We start from the raw sequence: 20218 nt of genomic DNA, 5'->3' as shown, positions 1-20218 counted from the left end.
GCTCTTGCTACGTGCAAGGCAAACAGACCGGTCACGGTCCCTGCCCCTCACAGAGCTTACAGTCTACGCAGTTGGGAGAGCAAGCATTTTTTCCCCCATTTTATAGATGAAATGGAATCACAGAGCGATTCGGTGACTTGCCCAAAGTCACACAGCAGGCCAGTGGCAGAGCTGGGTCTCTTGACTCCGAGTCTTGTGTTCTTTCAACTGAGCCAAGCTGTCTTCCTCTTTTCTTCCCCCTAATTTTGGCTCATTGGTTCGGTCACCAAATCATTTTTCTGCTTTCGAAATGGTGGTCAGTGAGCTCTCTTCCCCTTACTTATCCTCACTCCTCTCCCACTGCAGCCCAGCCTGCATATTTCACTCCTCTAATTCCAACTCACTCACTGTCCCTCACCCTCACCCCACCTGCCACAACTTTGGTCACGCCTTCCCACCTGCCTGGAATTCCCCCTGCTAGATATCTCACAGACCAGCATTCTCCCTATCTTAAAAGTACTCCTGAGTCTCAGCTCCTCCAGGAAGCCTTCCATGACTAGGCTCTTGTTCTCCCACCTTGCTTTCCTTCTCTACTGCCCCTTACTTTCCTTCCTTACTGCCTCTCCCACTTAGATCCCCGCCCACCACTGCACTTAATCAGTTTTCTTCATCCCCACCCCACAGCACTATGTACATAACCTATGTACATGCACTATGTACATGAGAAGCAGCGTGGCTCAGTGGAAAGAGCACGGGCTTTGGAGTCAGAGGTCATGGGTTCAAATCCCGGCTTCACCAATTGTCAACTGTATGACTTTGGGCAAGTCACTTAACTTCTCTGTGCCTTAGTTACCTCATCTTTAAAAATGAGGATTGACTGTGAGCCCCTAGTGAGACACCCTGATCACCTTGTAACCTCCCCAGTGCTTAGAACAGTGCTTTGCACGTAGTAAGTGCTTAATAAATGCCATCATCATCATCATAACCTTAGTATACTCAGTTGCTTCCCCTACCTGTAGCTTATTTTAATCCCTGTCTCTCCCATTAGGCAGTAAGCTCCTAGAGGTCAGAGACGTGTCTATATTTACTCTCCCAAATGCTTTGTACAGTGCTCTGCATAAATACAATTGATTGGTCACTGTTTCTAAAGGGCTTCATCCACAGTATCCCAAAGTGAATGGTAATGTTCTTGCTACCTCAGTCAATGGTATTTAAGTGCTTTCTTTTTGTGACCACTTAGCACTTGGGCGAATACAATACCACAGAGTTGGTAGAAATGTTCCCTGCAATAACAAGTTTACAGTATAGAGGAGGAGACAGACATCAAAGTAAATTGTGGACATGTGCATACGTGCTGAGGGGCTGAGAGTGGAGTGAATATCAAGTGCTTAAAGGGTCCAGATCTAAGTGCATAAGCAACACCGAAAAGAGAAGGAATAGGGGAAAAGAGGGTTTAACTGGGGAAGGCCTCTTGGAGGAGATGTGATTTTAATAAGGTTTTGAAGGTGAGGAGAGTGCTGGTCTGTTGTACATGGAGGAGGAGGAGGGAATTTCAGGTCAGAGGGAGGATATTAGCAAGAGGTGGATGATGAGATAGACGAGCTCAAAGTACAGTGAGTAAGTTGGTGTAAGAGGCACAAAGGGTGGACTAGGTTTTATAGTAATAACAATAATAATGGCATTTGTTAAGTGCTTACTATGTGCAAAGCACTGTTCTAAGCACTGGAGAGGTTACAAGGTGATCAGGTTGTCCCACGGGAAGCTCACAGTCTTAATCCCCATTTTACAGATGAGGTAACTGAGACACAGAGAAGTTAAGTGACTTGCCCAAAGTCACACAGCTGATAATTGGTGGAGCCAGGATTTCAACCCATGACCTTTGACTCCAAAGCCTGTGCCCTTTCCACTGAGCCATGCTGCTTCCATAGTAGGAAATTAGTGAGGTAAAATAGGAGGGGATGAGCTGAGTGAGTGCTTTAAAGCCATGGTAAGAAGTTTCTGTTTGATACAGAGGTGGGTGGGCCATATAGTCTTCTAGACTGTGAGCCCACTGTTGGGTAGGGACGGTCTCTATATGTTGCCAACTTGCACTTCCCAAGTACTTAGTACAGTGCTCTGCACACAGTAAGTGCTCAATAAATACGATTGATTGATTGGGCAACTACTGGAGGTTCTTGAGGAGTGGGGAGATGATGGACTGAACTTTTTTTGGAAAAATGATCCAAGCAACAGAGGGAAGTATCTTCTTAAATTTCTCTCTTTTTCCAATCAGGATGGGTCTTGCCTACTCTTTGGAGGCATTAGGGTAGTAGACCTGAACCCATGTAGCTTCTCTTGTGTTACCTATAGGTAGTTGATTGGGTGGCAGTGTGCCTCTCCCTGGATCATTTTCATTTTGGCATCCCACCCCTCGTCATGAATGTTGAATACCTTCATCAGCATTTTGTGTGTAAATATTTGTAGAACTCTAGTCAGCAAGCTCCTTGAGGTCAGGAGCTATACCTACTGTCTACTCTTTTTGCATTGTATGCTCCCAAGCCCCTATTACAGTGCTCTCTATATAGTAAGCACTCAGTGAATACCATTGATTGATTGGATATCCCCTTTGTTATTGAGATGAAGCTACAGGTGGTAGTGATCTGTTTATGGCTTTGTGTGTGTATTTGTATTTACACACACATATACTCCTTCTTGGTAATAATAATAATAATAATAATAATAATAATTGTTTACATGCTTACTATGTGCCAGGTACTGTACTAAGCACTGGGGTGGATACAAGCAAATTGGGTTGGACACAGTCCCTTGCCCCATGTGGGGTTCACAGTCTCAGTACCCATTTTACAGATGAGGTAACTGAGGCACAAAGAAGTTAAGTGATGTGCCCAAGGTCATATAACAGACAAGTAGCAGAGCTGGGATTAGAACCTATGACCTCCTAACTCCGTCCCATGCTCTATCCACTATGCCATACTGCCAATGCACCCAGACACTGAGCAGGCCCAGGCAGGCATATCCAGGAAATGACTGAAGGACTCCAAAATCCAGTTTTTAGGTTAACTAGCAGGGAACATGTCTACTAACTCTAATACACTGTACTGTACAGAGCTATGCACACTGTAAGGGCTCAATAAATATGATTGATAGATCTGTATTTTCCTTGTTAGTATCTGTCCTGCCTTTTGGTCATTCTGTTACATGGACCCTCATAGACCAGAGAGGTGACACTCAAAACACACACACATTATTATTTCTTAGCTGCTTTAATACAGATTTAATAGTCCCCTTCCGACTGTAAGCTCCTTGTGGGCAGGGAATGTGTCTACCAACTCTGTTACAGTGTACCCTCTCAAGCGCTTAATACAGTGCTCTGTGTAATCACTCAATAAATACCATTAAATGATACAGGAAGTAGTTGAAACTAGCTGCTAAAATCATATTCTTTTGGAAAACCTGTAGTTTCCATTAACCATCTTCATTCTGAAGGTCGGATAATGAAACGGTTGTGTAATTTTTAAACAATGAAAAGAAATAATCACCCTCTAAAGGATTTTTATCTTGCACTTTGATAAAGTATATCTGGACTAATTGCAGTTTTCTCTGAAAGATTCCTGGGATCAGTGATAAAATATTGATGTTTTGCATAAATTGCATAGTAAAAGATAATATATTTTACCTTTTTATGGCACTGTAGTTTCTTTTTGGTCTTAGGAATTTAAGGAGTAGTAATTGATTTCTCAGAGGCCAATAAAGGAGAGAGAAGTAGGGTGGCAACTAAGATCAGTTATCACTGGGGAAGTGGCAGCCCAAGTGTCATCATCTCCTGGGCAGCAGTGAAAGAGGGCTGCACTAGGACTGGCAGTGTTTTGCTCTATTTTCTTCTTCAAAACCTAATTTTACTTGGGACTATTTCTTTCAGAACCCCCCCACTTTTGGGGAAAATTCTTAAGTAAAGACCTCAAATATTGACAAACGTCCCCCGTAAAGAAAAATTAATTTCTCCCTTCCACCCCCCGAAATATAATAATAATAATAATAATGTTGGCATTTGTTAAACACTTACTAGGTGCCGAGCACTGTTCTAAACGCTGGGTGGGATATAGGGTGATCACAGTCTTAATCCCCATTTTCCAGATGAGGTAACTGAGGCACTGAGAAGTTAAGTGACTTGCCTAAAGTCACATAGCTGACAAGTGTGCGGAGCCGGGATTAGAACCCACGACCTCTGACTCCTAAGCCCTTGCTTTTTCCACTAAGCCCCACTGCTTCTGAAGGGAAGTCATTTTCCTTTTAGGGGGAAAAACATCCAAAATTCCAGTTTCTTCCCTGATTATCTTGCCCTTGCGAAGTTTACTGTGATCCAGGGAAGATAGAATGCAAGTCTTTGCCCTCTGGACATCGACTAGCCAGGGAGTTGTACAGAACTCTGCACACAATAAGCATTCAGTAAATACCATTGATTGATTGCTTGACTGTGAATCTAAATTTGTGTGAACTCAACCAGGGAGGAATCTAAGTTTGACTAAACAAATTTTTATTCTCCTGGCCCAAACGTGCTAGGCTGCCATCCACCTTGAATCCTGGTGTGGAGATGGGCATGTGGAGAATCAAACATTTCATATGGGTGAGAATCAGAAGTAAAAGATGGAAAGTAATTTCCACCCTTATTGTAGGAAAATAACCCAGCACTAGCAACCAGACAAGCTCTCATGAGGAGTACATTTACATTTCCTAACAGTAGTACTTGTTAGCATTGGGCTATAAGCAACCCAGCTTCTCTTTTATTCTGTATTAACTTTTTGGGGAGCTGGGGGAGCGCAAAGATGTTTGCGGCTTATAATAGAAACAGATGGTAGAACATTTTTACTGGGCCAAATTGATGCAGCCCTGTGCAATGTGAAAGCTCACATTGACTCTTTCATAAATCCTCTCATGTGCATCCCAGTTGTAATGTGTGATAAAATATATCGAGTCAGTGTGCTGTTGCCTTGTTTAATTTTCTTAGTTGCGTATATTGTAGTCAGATCAAATTTGTTGCTGTTGGGGGATTTTTACAATTTTCATGTGCATTTTAAAAATTATATTTAGAAGCCAGATTAATAAATTATAAACACTCTATTCAATACTTTAAGCAATTCTGTGTAAATGTAAAGTCACGGTATATCATTTTATAAATTGCCCCTTAGTGTTCCAGAGCTCACTGGATCCCTAATCTGTGCTTTATAATGAACTGTTTTGTTCATTTTACTTTCATTTACCCATTATCTTCATCCATCTTTGCACTGCTTTCATGTTATAGGAGAACATGCTTTCAATAATGATATGTACTTTAAAGAAATGAAAACTACACCTTTTATATTAGAGCTAACGATCAAGATTTTCATCAGGCATTTCTATTCAAACTGTCTTCATGAACAAAAAGTCAATCATCCTTTTTTTTGTTTTAGAAAATAATTTTAAATTCTTCCATACATGAAGCAAGGAAATATCAGACTATGAAATGGTTAAAGCCATCCGCGGTCAGGCTGCCTCCTTGAATTAGTCAATCAGTGGCATTTATTGAATGCCTTCTTCAGTACTCTGCAGTGTACTAAATGCTTGGGAGATTACTACAGTAGCCAGACACCTGTTCCTTGCCTCTAAGGAGTTTACAATTTAACGGGGGAATGAGCAAAAAGTATTTACAAAGAGTGAATGCTGAATAAAGAACAACTATAAAGCACAGAGATGTATAAACACACCAGCATGAAAACCGAAAGACAAATAATTGAAGGTATGAATAGATATATAAATAAATAACATTCATTCCAATTTCGGGCCCTGAAAATGGCGTTTGGAAGAGACGAGGCAGGGATGTGGCCTGTTCCATCATGTAAAATTTGATTCTGTTGATGTTCTGGAAGATTTTGTGGGGTAGTGTCACTTATACTCTGCAGCGTGGCCCAGTGGAAAGAGCCCAGGCTTTGGAGTCAGAGGTCATGGGTTCAAATTCCGACTCCACCAATTGTCAGCTGTGTGACTTTGGGCAAGTCATTTCACTTCTCTGTGCCTCAGTTACCTCATCTGTAAAATGGGGATTAAGACTGTGAGCCCCCAGTGGGACAACCTGATCACCTTGTAACCCCCCCAGTGCTTAGAACAGTGCTTTGCACATAGTAAGCGCTTAATAAATGCTATTATTATTATTATTATACTCAGGCCCACCTGCCTTTGATTACAATCCAGGTCTGAATTGCAGGGATTATTTCCCCATGTGTCTGCACCCAGTAAATACATCCAGATCTGCCAGGACCTGTGCTTTCGTTACTTATTTTGCCTAGACCAGTGTTAGAGAATTAGGGAACATTCACCTGACACGAAAGCTTTTTGGAGACAAAACACTGCAGAGTTAGAACAAATGATTTCTGTGCCCAGCATCAGACATCATGAGCACTATGGCATAAATCTTCCATAATCTGGGCTCTTGCAAGGATGCAGCTCCCATGATGTAGCAAAACTAGGCATTCCTAATCCTAAGAAAAGTGTATAGATAATGGAAGTTTGGGAGGGCTTTTAAAATTTTTCTCAACCAATCCTTCGGCCATGTCAGAACATTAACGCTCATTCATCCCACTGCATTTTCAGTGAGGCTCTTTTCTTTCCCACCAACTGTTTCTTAGGGTAGAATCCCCCTGTGTCCTGTGGCCACCATATATGGCTTCCGGTCACCTCCTGGGATTCTGGTCACTCTTGGGGCAGAGGGTTTGTTGGCCCTGGCGAATACCAGTTTCCAGACCCTCCGGATTTTCTCCTTTTCCAGCCGCCACTACCACTTGACTTGAATATTTCTTCCACTCCAGCATTTCCTCCAGCTTTTGCTCTCCCAGTTAAGTCCTGGGGACAAAGATGCCTTTTAATTTGGAGAAATAATTAACCTTTCTCTCTGGGTCTGGATAGCCTAACTCTTAACATCTTGGGTTCCGGTCACCTTCCCATCTAGTGAAGTAAGTGAACTATATAAAGATGGTTTAATGAATCACAAGTACTTAAAAATTGTTAGCACTCTTACGTAAAAACAGGCATAAAATGATTCCGAAAAAAGCTGTTGCTCTCGTGTTGTAATTGTTTCCATGATCTGGGGAATAGACTCCCCTCCTAGATTGAGGACCCCTCCCTTGGCCTTTCTTGGTTGGTCCTAGGACCATCTACTACTCTGCATCCCCTTTCTCTACATTTCACTTCAATACTGGGAACCAGCAGGAATCCAGATTTCTTATTGGCAAACTGGAATATCTTTTTCTTTCTCTATTTGTATCCCTTTCCCCCCTTATCTTCTAAGCATCTTTCTACCCACCACCACCCTCCTTTCATCCACAGCCTTGTCTAGGTTAGTTATTCTTTGAATCCAGACATGAGTGATTTTTTTACCCCAGAGTTTAGTGCAGTGCTCAACAAATGCCACACTTATTATTTAAGCCTGGAAGACCTGAGTTCTAATCCCAGCCATTTGCCAAATCTGTGACCTTGAGTAAGTCTCTGTGCCTCAATGTTCTCTTCTGTTAAATGGGGATTAAATTCCTGTCTCCCTCCCTCCTTAACCTGCGAGCCCCTTGTGGGACAGGGATTATGTCTAATCTAATAGTATTCTGTCTACCCCAGTTGTTAGCACAGTCCAAGCGGTGTGGTTTAGTGGAAAGAGCATGGGCTTGGGAGTCAGAGGTTGTGGGTTCTAATCCCAGCTCCGCCACTTAACTGTGTGACTTTGGGCAAGTCACTTCATCTCTCTGTGCCTGTTACCTCATCTGTAAAATGGGGATTAAGATTGTGAGCCCCACGTGGGACAACTTGATTACCTTGTATCTGCCTCAGTGTTTAGAACAGTGCTTGGCACATAGTAAGTGGTTAACAAATACCATTATTATCAGCGCTTAGAACAGTGCTTTGCAAATAGTAAGCGCTTAATAAATGCCATCATTATTATCCAGTGCTTAGAACAGTTCTCTGCACATAGCGCTTAACAAATGCCATCACTATTACCCTGCAAATCCTGAATGATTCATGGGCTGCGGCAGCTATCCGTAAATATGTGTGTCCTGTGGTAAAATGAAGAGATTTGGTTTCCTTGTGGTCTCTACTGCAGTGGTTGTAGAGAAGTAATTATTAAGCTGCTGTTCCTTGGGCCACTTGCTTCATTTTAAAGCTCTTACAGCTGCCTGAACCATCCCCAGCTTCCAACACTCCCCGGAAGCCCCATGTCACCTCCCGTGGATCAGTGCATCTGGCCCTACAAGTCAGCCGATCAACTGGCCAGTCACCTAGCTGCTTCTCTATTAGCGCCTACAGTTGCTCTAGTAATGTAGGAAACTGGTAAGAAGATCCAAGCTAGAGTACCTTTCCCAGCCTATTAACTCTTCCAGGTTCATTTCAGAGTCCTAAAAGAGGTAATTTCCCAATTGGACCACAGTGGTTGGGACATGCTAAGGAACATCTTACTGATACCACAGTACTTATATGTGTATCTGTAATTTATTTATATTAATGTCTGTCTCATCTAGACTGTAGCTCCTGGTGAGCAGGGCACATACCTGCCAACTCTGTTGTACTCTCCCAATTGCTTAGTATAGTGCTATGCACACAGTGAGTACTCAAATACCATTGATTGATAGTATGAAGCCTATTCAGTTTGGATCGAGGAAGACACATCATGTTCCCTCATTTTCTTATTTTCAAAAATATTCTTTTAAATCTTCCCCAAATGGCAAATTCAGGTTTTTGAAAATGGAGCAGTTTGTGTATAAACAGTGTATGTAAGAAGATGTGTTAATAGTCACATGCCCACCTCCAGTTGGCTGACTTCCCAGATAAATTTACTTTTAATTTAATTAGCATCATTTAGTTGTAACTTTGGGTCTGCATTTTATTTAGAGAAAACACAATCTTTGTAAGATTGTCAAACTCTTAGAAAACAAGACTCAAATTTGTGTTGTTTTTAATTGAAGTATTTCTCTCGTGTTATTGTTTGTAGGATTTCAGCAATTATCTATATATGGTAGCCCTGAGACCCCAAAATGTATGTGTTCTGTTACTCTTTCCAAATTGAATTCAAGTACAGAAAAGAAACACAAACCCTGATCTCTTCCATCCTTCTCTCCCACCACCGGTCACCCTGTAAATAGTGTTGGCTCTTTTTTATCCTGCCTAAATCTGCACTTCATTAAGTTTCTCTGGAGTAGTTGAAGGCTGAGGAACACCTGGTTTCATCCTATTCCCCTTGGGAAATGGGAGGTTGCGTGCGATCGCAATATCTTCAGAATCATGTATTAGACTTGAATGACCTTTGCGGTGAATACAGTGAAAGTATCAGTGCTTGCAACTAAAATCTCAGTACAGTGGCAGAATTGGATCTCCAGTAGCGAAACTGCTTTCCAAAAAATGTGGCTTGTATTTTGAACTTTGGTCTAAGATCACCTGCTTTGGGGTGCTTTTCTATTCTTTATGTTAGTAAGTCTTTTCTGAACTTACCATGTCATTAGGGTCTCTGACAGCAGTTGTGATCCCTGAGGAAGGGGATGATTATGATTCAGCCCCACAGCACTTAGGTACAAATCTTTAAATTAAATATTATAAATTATATTAATGTCTGTCTCCCCCTCTAGACTGTAAGATCATTATGGGCAGGGAACCTGTCTGCCAACTCTGTTGTATTGTACTCTCCTAAGCCCTTCGTACAGTTCTCTGCATGTAGTAAGCACTCAAACAGTACCACTGATGATGATGATGAAGATATCAGGCCCATAAGCTTTCTACACTCCCCCTTCATATCTGACAGTCCTTCACTCTCCCCACCTTCATGGCCAAGTGGCTAGAGCACGGGTCTAGGAGTCAGAAGGTCCTGGGTTCTAGTCCAGGCTCTGCCACTTGTCTGCTGTGTGATCTTGGGCAAGTCATTCAACTTCTCTGTGCCTCAGTTACCTCATCTGTAAAATGGGGATTAAGAGGGTGAGCCCCATGAGAGACATGGACTGTGTCCAAAGTGATTAGCTTGTATCTCCCCTATCACTTAGAACGGTGTGTGGCACATAATAAGTGCTTAACAAATACCACAATTATTATTAATATTATTCACAGCCCTCCTAAATTCACATCCCCTTCTAGAGGCCATCCCTGACTGAGTCTTCGTTTCTCCTACCCACCCTCCCCTCAGCATTGCCCATGGACTGTCTCCATATGTTGCCGATTTGTGCTTCCCAAGCGCTTAGTACAGTGCCCTGCACACAGTAAGTGCTTAATAAATACAAGTGAATGAATGAATGAATCTGTGCCACTTAAGCACTTCATATACACAACACCCCCAGCCTCACTGCACTTTAGATACAACTCCTTACACTCTGTCATTTCCCCTATGTATAATTTATTTTGGTCTAGTCTCCCCCTGTAGACTGTAAGCCCATTGTGGACAAGGATCATGTTTGCCAACTCTATTGTGTGGTATTTTCTCAAGCTGTTAGTACAGGGCCCTGCACATAGTAAATACCGTGGATTTTTTGATTGATTTAGTAATAGACTGAATGTAGGAGCTAAAAGAGTGATTTAATCAAGGATCACATTAAGGTGGCAGGCTTTGGAAACAGCGGTTATGGTGTCATCAGCTGTGATTGGAAGTGATAAAAGGAGAGGATTTAGAAAGGAAGATGAAGAGTTCAGTTTTAAACATACTGAATTGAAAGCAATGTTGGAGCATCCATATGGAGATGTCCCGCAGACAAGAGGAAATGTGAAGCTACAGACAGGGGAAAAGATGGGGGTTGGCGAGAGATTTGGGTTGTTATCATTATGAAAATGGCATTTGAAGCTGTAGCTAGAAGAGAAGGGGATGAAAAATGGAGTCTTGAAGGACATTCACGGTTAAGGGGAGGAGACAGAGGAATTGTCATTGAAGGGGACTGAAGAGGAGTGGCTAGGAAAGTGACGGAAAACAAGGAGAGAACTATGTTAGCGAGACTTAGATTTGATACCAATACCAAGGGGAGCGAGAAATCCAAACTCTCAAGTGTCTGAGTGGTCAAGCAGGAGTAGGTTGGAGGACCAAACAGGACAATTACGTAGCGAGGAGGAGGCTATTCATTAGTGACCTTGGAGACTCCCATGGTGGTTTAGTGGAAAGAGCCCGGGCTTGGGAGTCAGAGGTTGTGGGTTCTAATACCGACTCCGCCACTTGTCATCTGTGTGACTTTGGGCAAGTCACTTAACTTCTCTGTGCCTCAGTTACCTCATCTGGAAAATGGGGATTAAGACTGTGAGCCCCACCTGGGACAACCTGATACCTTGTATCTATTCCAGCACTTCGAACAGTGCTTGGCACATAGTAAGTGCTTAACAAATACCATCATTATCATTATTATTATTGTTATTATTACTTAGTGGAGTGCTTCAGGGAGCTTGCATTAATGGTTCCAATTTTGTCAACAGGTAGTTTGTAAAACCGCTGGGGCAAAGGAAGGGGATAGAGGGACTATTGGGGGCTTCAGTAGGAGTTAAGGATCTGGAATGATTGGTAGGGCAGTGGTTAGGGGAATCGATGAGGGAGGAGAAGTAATCTTACCGAGAGGAAGAAAGGGCAGAATTATGGCAAGTAAGGATGAATTTGAAGTGACCTGGCTGGCTTTCCTCCAGTTTTTCTCCAGCATGAGCCCAGGAGCTGAGGAAGTGTACTATGGAAGTAATCCCACTGTTGGGTAGGGACTGTCTCTATATTTTGCCAACTTGTACTTCCCAAGCACTTAGTACAGTGCTCTGCACACAGGAAGCGCTCAATAAATACGATTGATTGATTGATCCAGGGTTGGGCTTGTTGATACAAGATCAACCGAGGGGCCTAGTGAGTGATGGAATTGATTTTAATGGAGATGCTGAGGGCCTGGATTTGTTGATCATGGGAGGAGAAGAAAGGAGGTGAGCTAGAAGATCTTAAGATGTGGGGTCTCTGTGTTGGGAGAGAGAATAGTTCTGTGAGAGGAGAGGGAACATGAGAGAGATGGGGTGGGGCTTAGGGATTTGTGGGCAGGAAACATGACACATGCTTTTGTGCTCACCCACTGAGCACTTAATAAATACAACTACTACTACTGTTACTTCTGTAATACACTTGGATTGGATCACCACATCAAAGCTACATCTTCATAGATGAGTGACAGTGTCCTGTTCACATATATGCTATTGTAATAATGGGTAAGGTTACAGAAAAATTTTAGCAAATTCTACAAGTTTGAAGATCTAATGGAAAGGTTTTCAAAATGAGAATGGTGGGAAGGGTTTAATAAGGCCCTCTTGCTAGGTTTCAGTGTGGGATATTTAAATGTATGCTTGGAAAATTGAAATATAGCATCCCTTACAGTAGTTGGATAATGCAGTATTCGATTTTGAAAGAAAACCCTCAAGGAAAGCAGCCTTTCTCGGTCACGGCTGCACATATTTGTTGTTTTATTTTGTGTAAATGCAAACCTGAACTGGATGAAAGCTAAATAATTGCTTTGAACGACTTTTCTTTTATCTTCTCTGAAAGAGACATATCAATCCATGCAGCACATCAATCTCCTTTGCAGATCTTCACCTCTACCCCCAGACCCTTTTGGTCAAAGACATTCTAGTTTAACCTGCTTTTGTTGTTATTCATTCTATGCTGTAGAAAAGGTGTATAAAATTCGGCAGAGTGTAAAAGCTATCATGTGGTATAAAGACTGCAAACTGTGACTAATTGGCATGCATTGAAGTAATGAGAGTACAGAATGTATCTAATCAGCAGCAATCTAAACACTCACAAAAGATTTCCATTCCTCTTAGGACTTCGTTTGCTGGGCATCTGGCAGGTATTCTTGTTGGACTAATGTACACTCTGGGGCCTCTGAAGACAATATTGGAAAGATGTGCAGGTATGGTGCAAACCTCCTTCACATAACAAGTTTTAAACTTCATCTCAAATCTAAAGTGAACAGAAACAGCTTGAGGTAACTTTCTCTGCCATTCACTATAAGAGTCCTCTGAAGAATTATTTTAGAAAAAGAGGTAAAACAGCCAGCGCAGTGTTTCTTTTAACAGCCAGAAAGAGGAGGTGCAAAATGGGGTTTTCAAATTTTATGCTTTGTGTGGGAACAATTTACAGGGATGCAAATGTAACTTATTAAAGCAAAATGTTACAGCAGAAAACTCACAATTCCCTTTAAAGTGAAAGGACACTGAAGGGTTTATAAAACTACTCATTTAATAGGTCTGCTGAATATTTTATTTTTAGGTCTATGGAGCGCTTTTTTAGTTGAATATTCATGCACTGCTTTATGTTTATTTGGTTTGTCAATGCACAAAGGCTGAAATTTTAAATGCCTACATAAGTACTGAACCTCTGGATCTTCGTTAATTTAGGAATGGGAACCAAAGGTGAAACCATACTAATTATTACATATCAAATCAAAAGATTTCAGTCATGTATTTTGATATTTTGTGTATAAATGAAAAATCAAAAGTTAATTATTCAAACTATATCTGCCTGGTGTAATTAGACTTAATCTGATATTGCTAAATTATGTAATTCTAGCTATAAGCACATGTTTGTATGTTCTGATGAAAAACCTTTTTATTCAATATAGCAGCTGCCTTATCTTTAAATCTAAAATATTACATTGCTTATTTTTAGAAGTCTGATGTTTTAATTAAGGAAATCTAAGAATTTGCTTCTCGACTAGTTAAAATGTCCTCTATATCTTCATGTGAAATATAAGATTATTTAAGTTTTGGTAGAACAAAAATTATTTTTCCTTAAGGCTCCCTTATTATGACAACTATTTTTGAAGGATTATGATATCAAAGTTCAAATACTTGTATTTTCATCTTTGTCAAAGGCTTATATTGACTGTTTTTGTAGTCTGGGTAGGTAGGAAGGGCTTTATTCATTGAAATAGTTGCCCAGCTTTTTTTTTTAATGGCATTTTTAAGAGCTTATTTTGTGCAAGACACTGTATTAAGCACTGGGGTAGAGACAAGATAATTGAGTTGGATACAGTCCCACATAGGGTGCACAGTCTTAATCCCCATTATATAGATAAGGTTACTGAGATACAGAGAAGTTATGTGACATGTTCAAAGTCACACAGCAGGTAGGTGGTAGAGCTAGCATTAGAACGCAGGTCCTCTGACTCTCAAACCCCTGCTCTTTCTACTGGGCCATTCTGCTTGTAGCCCGATCATCTTGGTGTGAAATCCAAGTTCTGAAAACAGAAATGAATTTCATGTTCAAAATACTCAAACTGAAAGATAAAAGATCATAGTGATTTATGACACTTCAAATGATACATCTTTAAGGCATGCTTCTAAGAGAGTTATCTGCGAGGACTACAATAAACCTGAAGTTTTCTCCATCACCAGAGATTTCTCCCACCTCAGAATAGAATTTGACTTACTAGACATTTAGTTTTTCTATTTGATCACATTTTTAAGAAAATATGTTCTTTTATGAAAAGTAGCATGGCCTAATGGACAGAGCATGTGCCTGGGAGTCAGAGGACCTGGGTTCTAAATCTGGCTCCATCACTTGTCTACTGGATGGCCTTGGGTACGTCACTTCCCTTCTCTTGGCCTCAGTTACTTCGTCTGCCAAATAGGGGTTAAGATTGTGAGCCCCTTGTGCAACATGGACTGGCCAACCTGCTTAGCTTGTATCTACCCCGGTGCTTAACACAGTGCCTGGCATATAGTAAGTGCCTAACAAATACCATAAGAAAGAAGAAAAGAAAATAATAATAATTATTTGTTAAGGGCATTTGTTAAGCCCTTACTATGCTCCAGGCACTGTACTAAACGCTGGGGTGGTTGCAAGCAAATCCAGCTGGACACTGTCCCCTGTCGCACATGGAGCTCACAGTCTCAATCCCCATGTTACAGATGAGGTCACTGAGGCACAGAGAAATGAAATGACTTGCCCAAGATCACACAGTGGGCAAGTGGAGAAGCTGGGCTTAGAAGCCCTTACCTTCTGACTCTCGGGCCCGTGCTCTATCCATTAGGCCATGCTGCTTCCCAAACAAAATAGATCATGTAGATCATGAATTCTCTGCTGTATACCTTATTTCCCCTAAAAATGCTTTATTATTGTCGCAGTTGGGAAGATGTAAGTTTTTAAAGCATTGCAGGATAAGATTTGTTATAGAAAACCCATAGAAACTATCTATCTTATTAGGAGCATCTTTGGAAATGAACGGTTTTGAAGGTCATGAGATTCCTTTCTTCCATACCCTCTGTACTCCACTTAGTACATGGCTCTCGGGCTTACTTCTGACTGTCCCGTGTTGTCATATTTCTCCGTGGGCTTTTCCAGAATAGGCCATCCCCAGTCTCCTTGTATCATTGGCAATACACATGGCTAAACCCATGAAAGCGATCCTGACCATTTGTCATGGAGAGCAAAGGGCTTTGGCTTTCCCACACATGATTCTGGCACTACCAAGGGTTGTACTGGGCCACTGGAATAGGTGTCTATTTTGTGACATGTTTCTGTACACTTTGAAATGAAGAAGAAAGAAGATTTCTAGAAAATGAAGCATAATAGCATTTTGTACCTATAAATACATTTAGAATTTTTGTGGGATGACTCCAGCTGTTGACCATAACCAACGGGGGAAGGAGAGGAAACAATCCAGTTAGTGGAATAAAAGAAATGTATATTTTTCTAAAAATGATGATATTTTTCTGTAGATTTCCTAAACTTGCTTACAATTTTTATTTTTATCAATTTATTTTTTCATTAGGCGTCTTTTCCTTGAATGGTGGCTATTCAGAAAGGCAACATTACTACAACAATGCAGGTAAGGGCTTCTGAATTTCTAAAATAAATATTTCTTTCCAATATATTTTTTAAAAAATACTCAATCCTATTATAATGTACCTGGGACCATCATCCTTAGAACTTCATAGGCTTTTCATGTCAGTCAATCATATTTATTGAGTGCTTACTATGTGCAGAGCATTGTACTAAGTGATTGAGAAAGTACAACACAACAATATAACCGCAACATTCCCTGCCCATAACAAGCTTACAGTCTAGAAGGGGAGACAGACGTCAATATAAATAAATTGTGGATATGGGGGTGGTGGTGAATAAAGGGAGCAAATCAGGATGATGCAGAAGAAAATGGGAAAAGAGGAAATGAGGGCTTAGGGAAAGCTGCTTGTAGAGGATGTGCCTTCAATAAGGCTTTGAAGGTGGGGAGCATAATTTTCTGTTGGATATGAAAAGGGAGGACATTCCAGGCCAGAGGCAGGAAGTGGGCAATAGGTTAGTGGTTATATGAGGTACAGTGAGTAGGTTGGCATTAGAGGAGCAAAGTGGCTGTGTTGTAGCAGGAGAGTAGCGAGATGAGGTAAGAGGGGGCAAGGGGATTGAGTGCTTTAAAGCCTGTAGTAAGGAGTTTTTGTTTTCTATGGAGGTGGAAGGGCAATCACCAGAGGTTCTGGAGGAGTGGGGAAACATGGACTGAATGTTTTTGTAGAAAAATGACCTGGGTAGCAGAGTGAAGTATGGACTGGAGTGGGGAGAGACAGGCGGCAGGGAGGTCAGCAAGGAGGCTGATCCAGTAATCAAGGAGGGATAGGATAAGTGCTTGCATTAAGATGGTAGCAGTTTGGATGGAAAGGAAAGGTCATAGTTTAGTGATAATAATAATAATGATGATGGTATTTGTTAAGCGCCTACTATGTGGCAAGCACTGTTCTAAGCTCTGGGGAAGGAACAAGGTAATCAGGTTGCCTCAACTGGGGCTCAAAGTCTTAATCCCCATTTTACAGATGAGGTAACAGAAGCACAGAGAAGTTAAGTGACGTGCCCAAGGTCACACAGCAGACAAGGGGCAGAGGTGGGCTTAGAACCAATGTCCTCTGGCTCCCAAGCCCATGCTCATTCCACTAAGCCGGTCTTAGTGTTATCCTTGACTCATCTCTGCCATTCAACCCACATATTCAATCTGTCACCAAATCCTGCCGGTTAAATCTTCACCATGTTGCTACCACCACCCTTTTCTCTCCATCCAAACTGCTACCTCATTAATCCGAGCACTTATCCTATCCCGCCTTGATTACTGCATCAACCTCCTTGCCGACCTCTCCCTATCTCTCCTCACTCCAGTCCATACTTCACTCTGCTGTGCATATAATTTTTCTACAAAACTGTTCAGGCCATGTTTCTCCACTCCGCAAGAACCTCTAGGGGTTGCACATTCCCCTCAACATTAAACAGAAACTATTTACCGTAGTCTATAAGGCCCTCATTCATTCATTCATTGTCATATTTATTGAGTGCTTACTGTGTGCAGAGCACTGTACTAAGCGCTTGGGAAGTACAAGTTGGCAACATATAGAGATGGTCCCTACCCAACTGTGGGCTCACAGCAACCCAGTCCACACACTTTACCCTTCTAATGCCAACTTACTGTGTATCTCTCACCACGTCCTGCTCTGGTCTGGATCACCATCATCATATCCAACAGGTTATCCCTCTTCCCCACTTTCAAAACCTTATTAAAGGCACCTATCCTCCAAGTGGCCTTCCTTAACTAAGCCTTCATTTCCTCTTCTCCCACTCCCCTCTGCCTCCCCCTTGCACTTGGTTTTGCACCCTTTATTCACCGCGCCCTCGGCCCCACAGCACTTATGTACATATTCGTAATTTATTTATTTATATTAATGCCAGTCTCTCCCTCTAGACTGTAAACTCACTATGGGCAGATAATGTGTCTATCAACTCTGTTATATTGTACTCTCCCCATGGCTTAGTACAGTGCTAAGCACACAGTCAGCATTTACCAAATACAGTTGATTGATAGTGCATATTTTTTTTCCATCTGTCCTTACAACATCTCACTAAGGTAGTCTTGGTCAGGTAAGAGTGTCCTTAATTTCCTAGTGGAAAAAATAAAGACGAATGGTCAGATGACATATCCAAGGTTGTACAATTAGAAAGATAAGATCAATCAATTGGTGATATTTATTGAGTGCTTACTGTGTGCAGAGCCCAATAGGAAGCACTCGGGAAAATCCAACAGAGTTGGTAGATGTGATCCCTGCCCACAAGGTGCTTACAGTCTACGGGGGTGGGAGTCCCAACCCTACTAGAGAAGCAGCGTAGCTCAGTGGAAAGAGCCCGGGCTTTGGAGTCAGAGGTCATGGGTTAAAATCCCGGCCCCGCCAATTGTCAGCTGGGTGCCTTTGGGCAAGTCACTTAACTTCTCTGGGCCTCAGTTACCTCATCTGGAAAATGGGGATGAAGATTGTAAGCCCCCCGTGGGACAACCTGATTACCTTGTAACCTCCCCAGCGCTTAGAACAGTGCTTTGCACATTGTAAGCGCTTAACAAATGCCATCATTATTATTATTATTATTATTACCACTGCCCAGGCATAACCCTAAATGCTCCATTAGATTATAAACTCCTTGAAGGCAGGGTTCATGTCTCTCATTTCTGTCTCATGTTCCCAAGTGCTTGCACTCAGCAATATATAAATGATTATGGATGTTTGGAAGTCATCTTTCATTCATTCATTCATTCATTGTCGTATTTATTGAGCACTTACTGTGTGCAGAGCACTGTACTAAGCGCTTGGGAAGTACAAGTTGGCAACATATAGAGACAGTTCCTACCCAACAACGGGCTCACAGTCTAGAAGGGGGAGACACAACAAAACAAAACATGTGGACAAGTGTCAAGTCATCAGAATAAATAGAAATAAAGCTAGATGCTCATCATTAACAAAATAAATAGAATAGTAAATATGTACAAGTAAAATAGAGTAATAAATCTGTACAAACATATATTTCCACATCCATTCAGTAGAAATCATATTATGACCAAGAGACAAGTTATATGTGTATTTACAGTACACGTAAAATGGCAAGTAATGGAATAGTTTATGCTTGCTCCAGCAGGGGTTTCAGTGAAACCTCTAGAGACTTCAGCACTGCCCTGCCATTTGGAAAGAGAAGCTAATAATAATTGTATTTAATTGCCTATTTGCTGCAGTGCACTATTCTAAGTGCTTGGGAAAGTACAACAGAATCAGAAAGCACATTCTGTGCCCGCAATGAGTTTACACTCATCAGCGGAATCAGACATAAAAATGTGTACAAATATTGCAGTGCAGTGACACTGACCGTTATTTGTTCCAGGCTGCAGGAGGAGCAAACATCCTGCTTAGGAATTGTGAAAGCAAAAAAAAAAAAAAAAAAAATGAGGTTTGTGGTCCTGAATTGGGAGCTTTGACTTACAAATAAGACACACTTGAGAACAAAATCATTCCGGATGAAACCAGTTTGGGAGATAAAAACACACATTATAGCAGAATCAACTGTAATTCTACTTTTCTGCAGCTTGCCCATATACCTCTTTTTATTTAGCATGTCATATTATTTGATCCACTTCCTTGAGATGTGGGTCAGTATTTATTACTAGAATTTATGGGCTATACTTTTTCCTCACCAACAGAAGACTCCTGCTTATCCACACTATGGATTAGCCACGGAGGTTTGGAATCATTTTACCCCTCAAACTCCTCATTTCCCAGTTGAGGCATTCTCCATCAACGTCATCCCAAGGCAGTTTTGATATTTCCCCCCTCATTTTTCTTCCTCATTCCCTCTGTAGTCTGGCTGCATATGTGTTTCCCTGCAGCTTCTCTTTTCCTGAGCTCTAGCTAAGGCTGGCAGCAGGGCCTTTGTAGAAGAGAAGCACCAGGAAGCAGCATGGCCTAAGTGGATAGAGCACTGGCCTGGGAATGAGAAGGACCTGGGTTCTAATCCCAGCTCTGCTACCTGTCTGCTATGTGACTTTGGGCAAGTCACTTATTTTCTCTGTGCCTCAGCTATCTCAGCTGTAAAATGGGAAATAGGACTGCGAGCCCCATGTGGGGCATGGACTGTGTCCAACCTAATTAGCTTGTATCTTCCCCACAGGTTAGTACAGTGCCTGGCACATAGTAAGTGCTTAACAACTACTATAAAAAAAAAGAGCATGCACGCCAGAGATATTGAGACAAGGTCTGCTTGGCTAGAAATCATCCTTTTTGAGGGGTCAGGTGAGGGGGTAATGGGCTTAATCCTGTTATTGCTCCTTTTCATCAGTGAAGACAACTGGGCCTGTACTATCTGGTTGTGCTTTCTAGGACAACTCAAGGATTAGCAGACATTGTGACTAAGCCCTCATTTCCCCTATTCTCCCTCTCTTAT

The 20218-nt window shown here is 41.7% G+C and overlaps 1 protein-coding gene across 1 annotated transcript in view; it reads left to right on the top strand.

Moving 5' to 3' along the window:
• RHBDD1 (rhomboid domain containing 1) overlaps window positions 1-20218 on the top strand; it is a 144130-nt gene that overhangs the window by 56105 nt on the left and 67807 nt on the right. The window contains exons 4-5 of the mRNA XM_038749192.1: window positions 12799-12887; window positions 15753-15809. Coding sequence (XP_038605120.1) covers window positions 12799-12887; window positions 15753-15809 — 146 coding nt within the window. The remainder of the gene's footprint in view (window positions 1-12798; window positions 12888-15752; window positions 15810-20218) is intronic.

Source organism: Tachyglossus aculeatus, chromosome 7, assembly GCF_015852505.1.
Source record: "Tachyglossus aculeatus isolate mTacAcu1 chromosome 7, mTacAcu1.pri, whole genome shotgun sequence".
Classification (NCBI taxonomy): Eukaryota; Metazoa; Chordata; class Mammalia; order Monotremata; family Tachyglossidae; genus Tachyglossus; species Tachyglossus aculeatus.
This window is presented reverse-complemented; position numbering and strand designations above follow the sequence as displayed.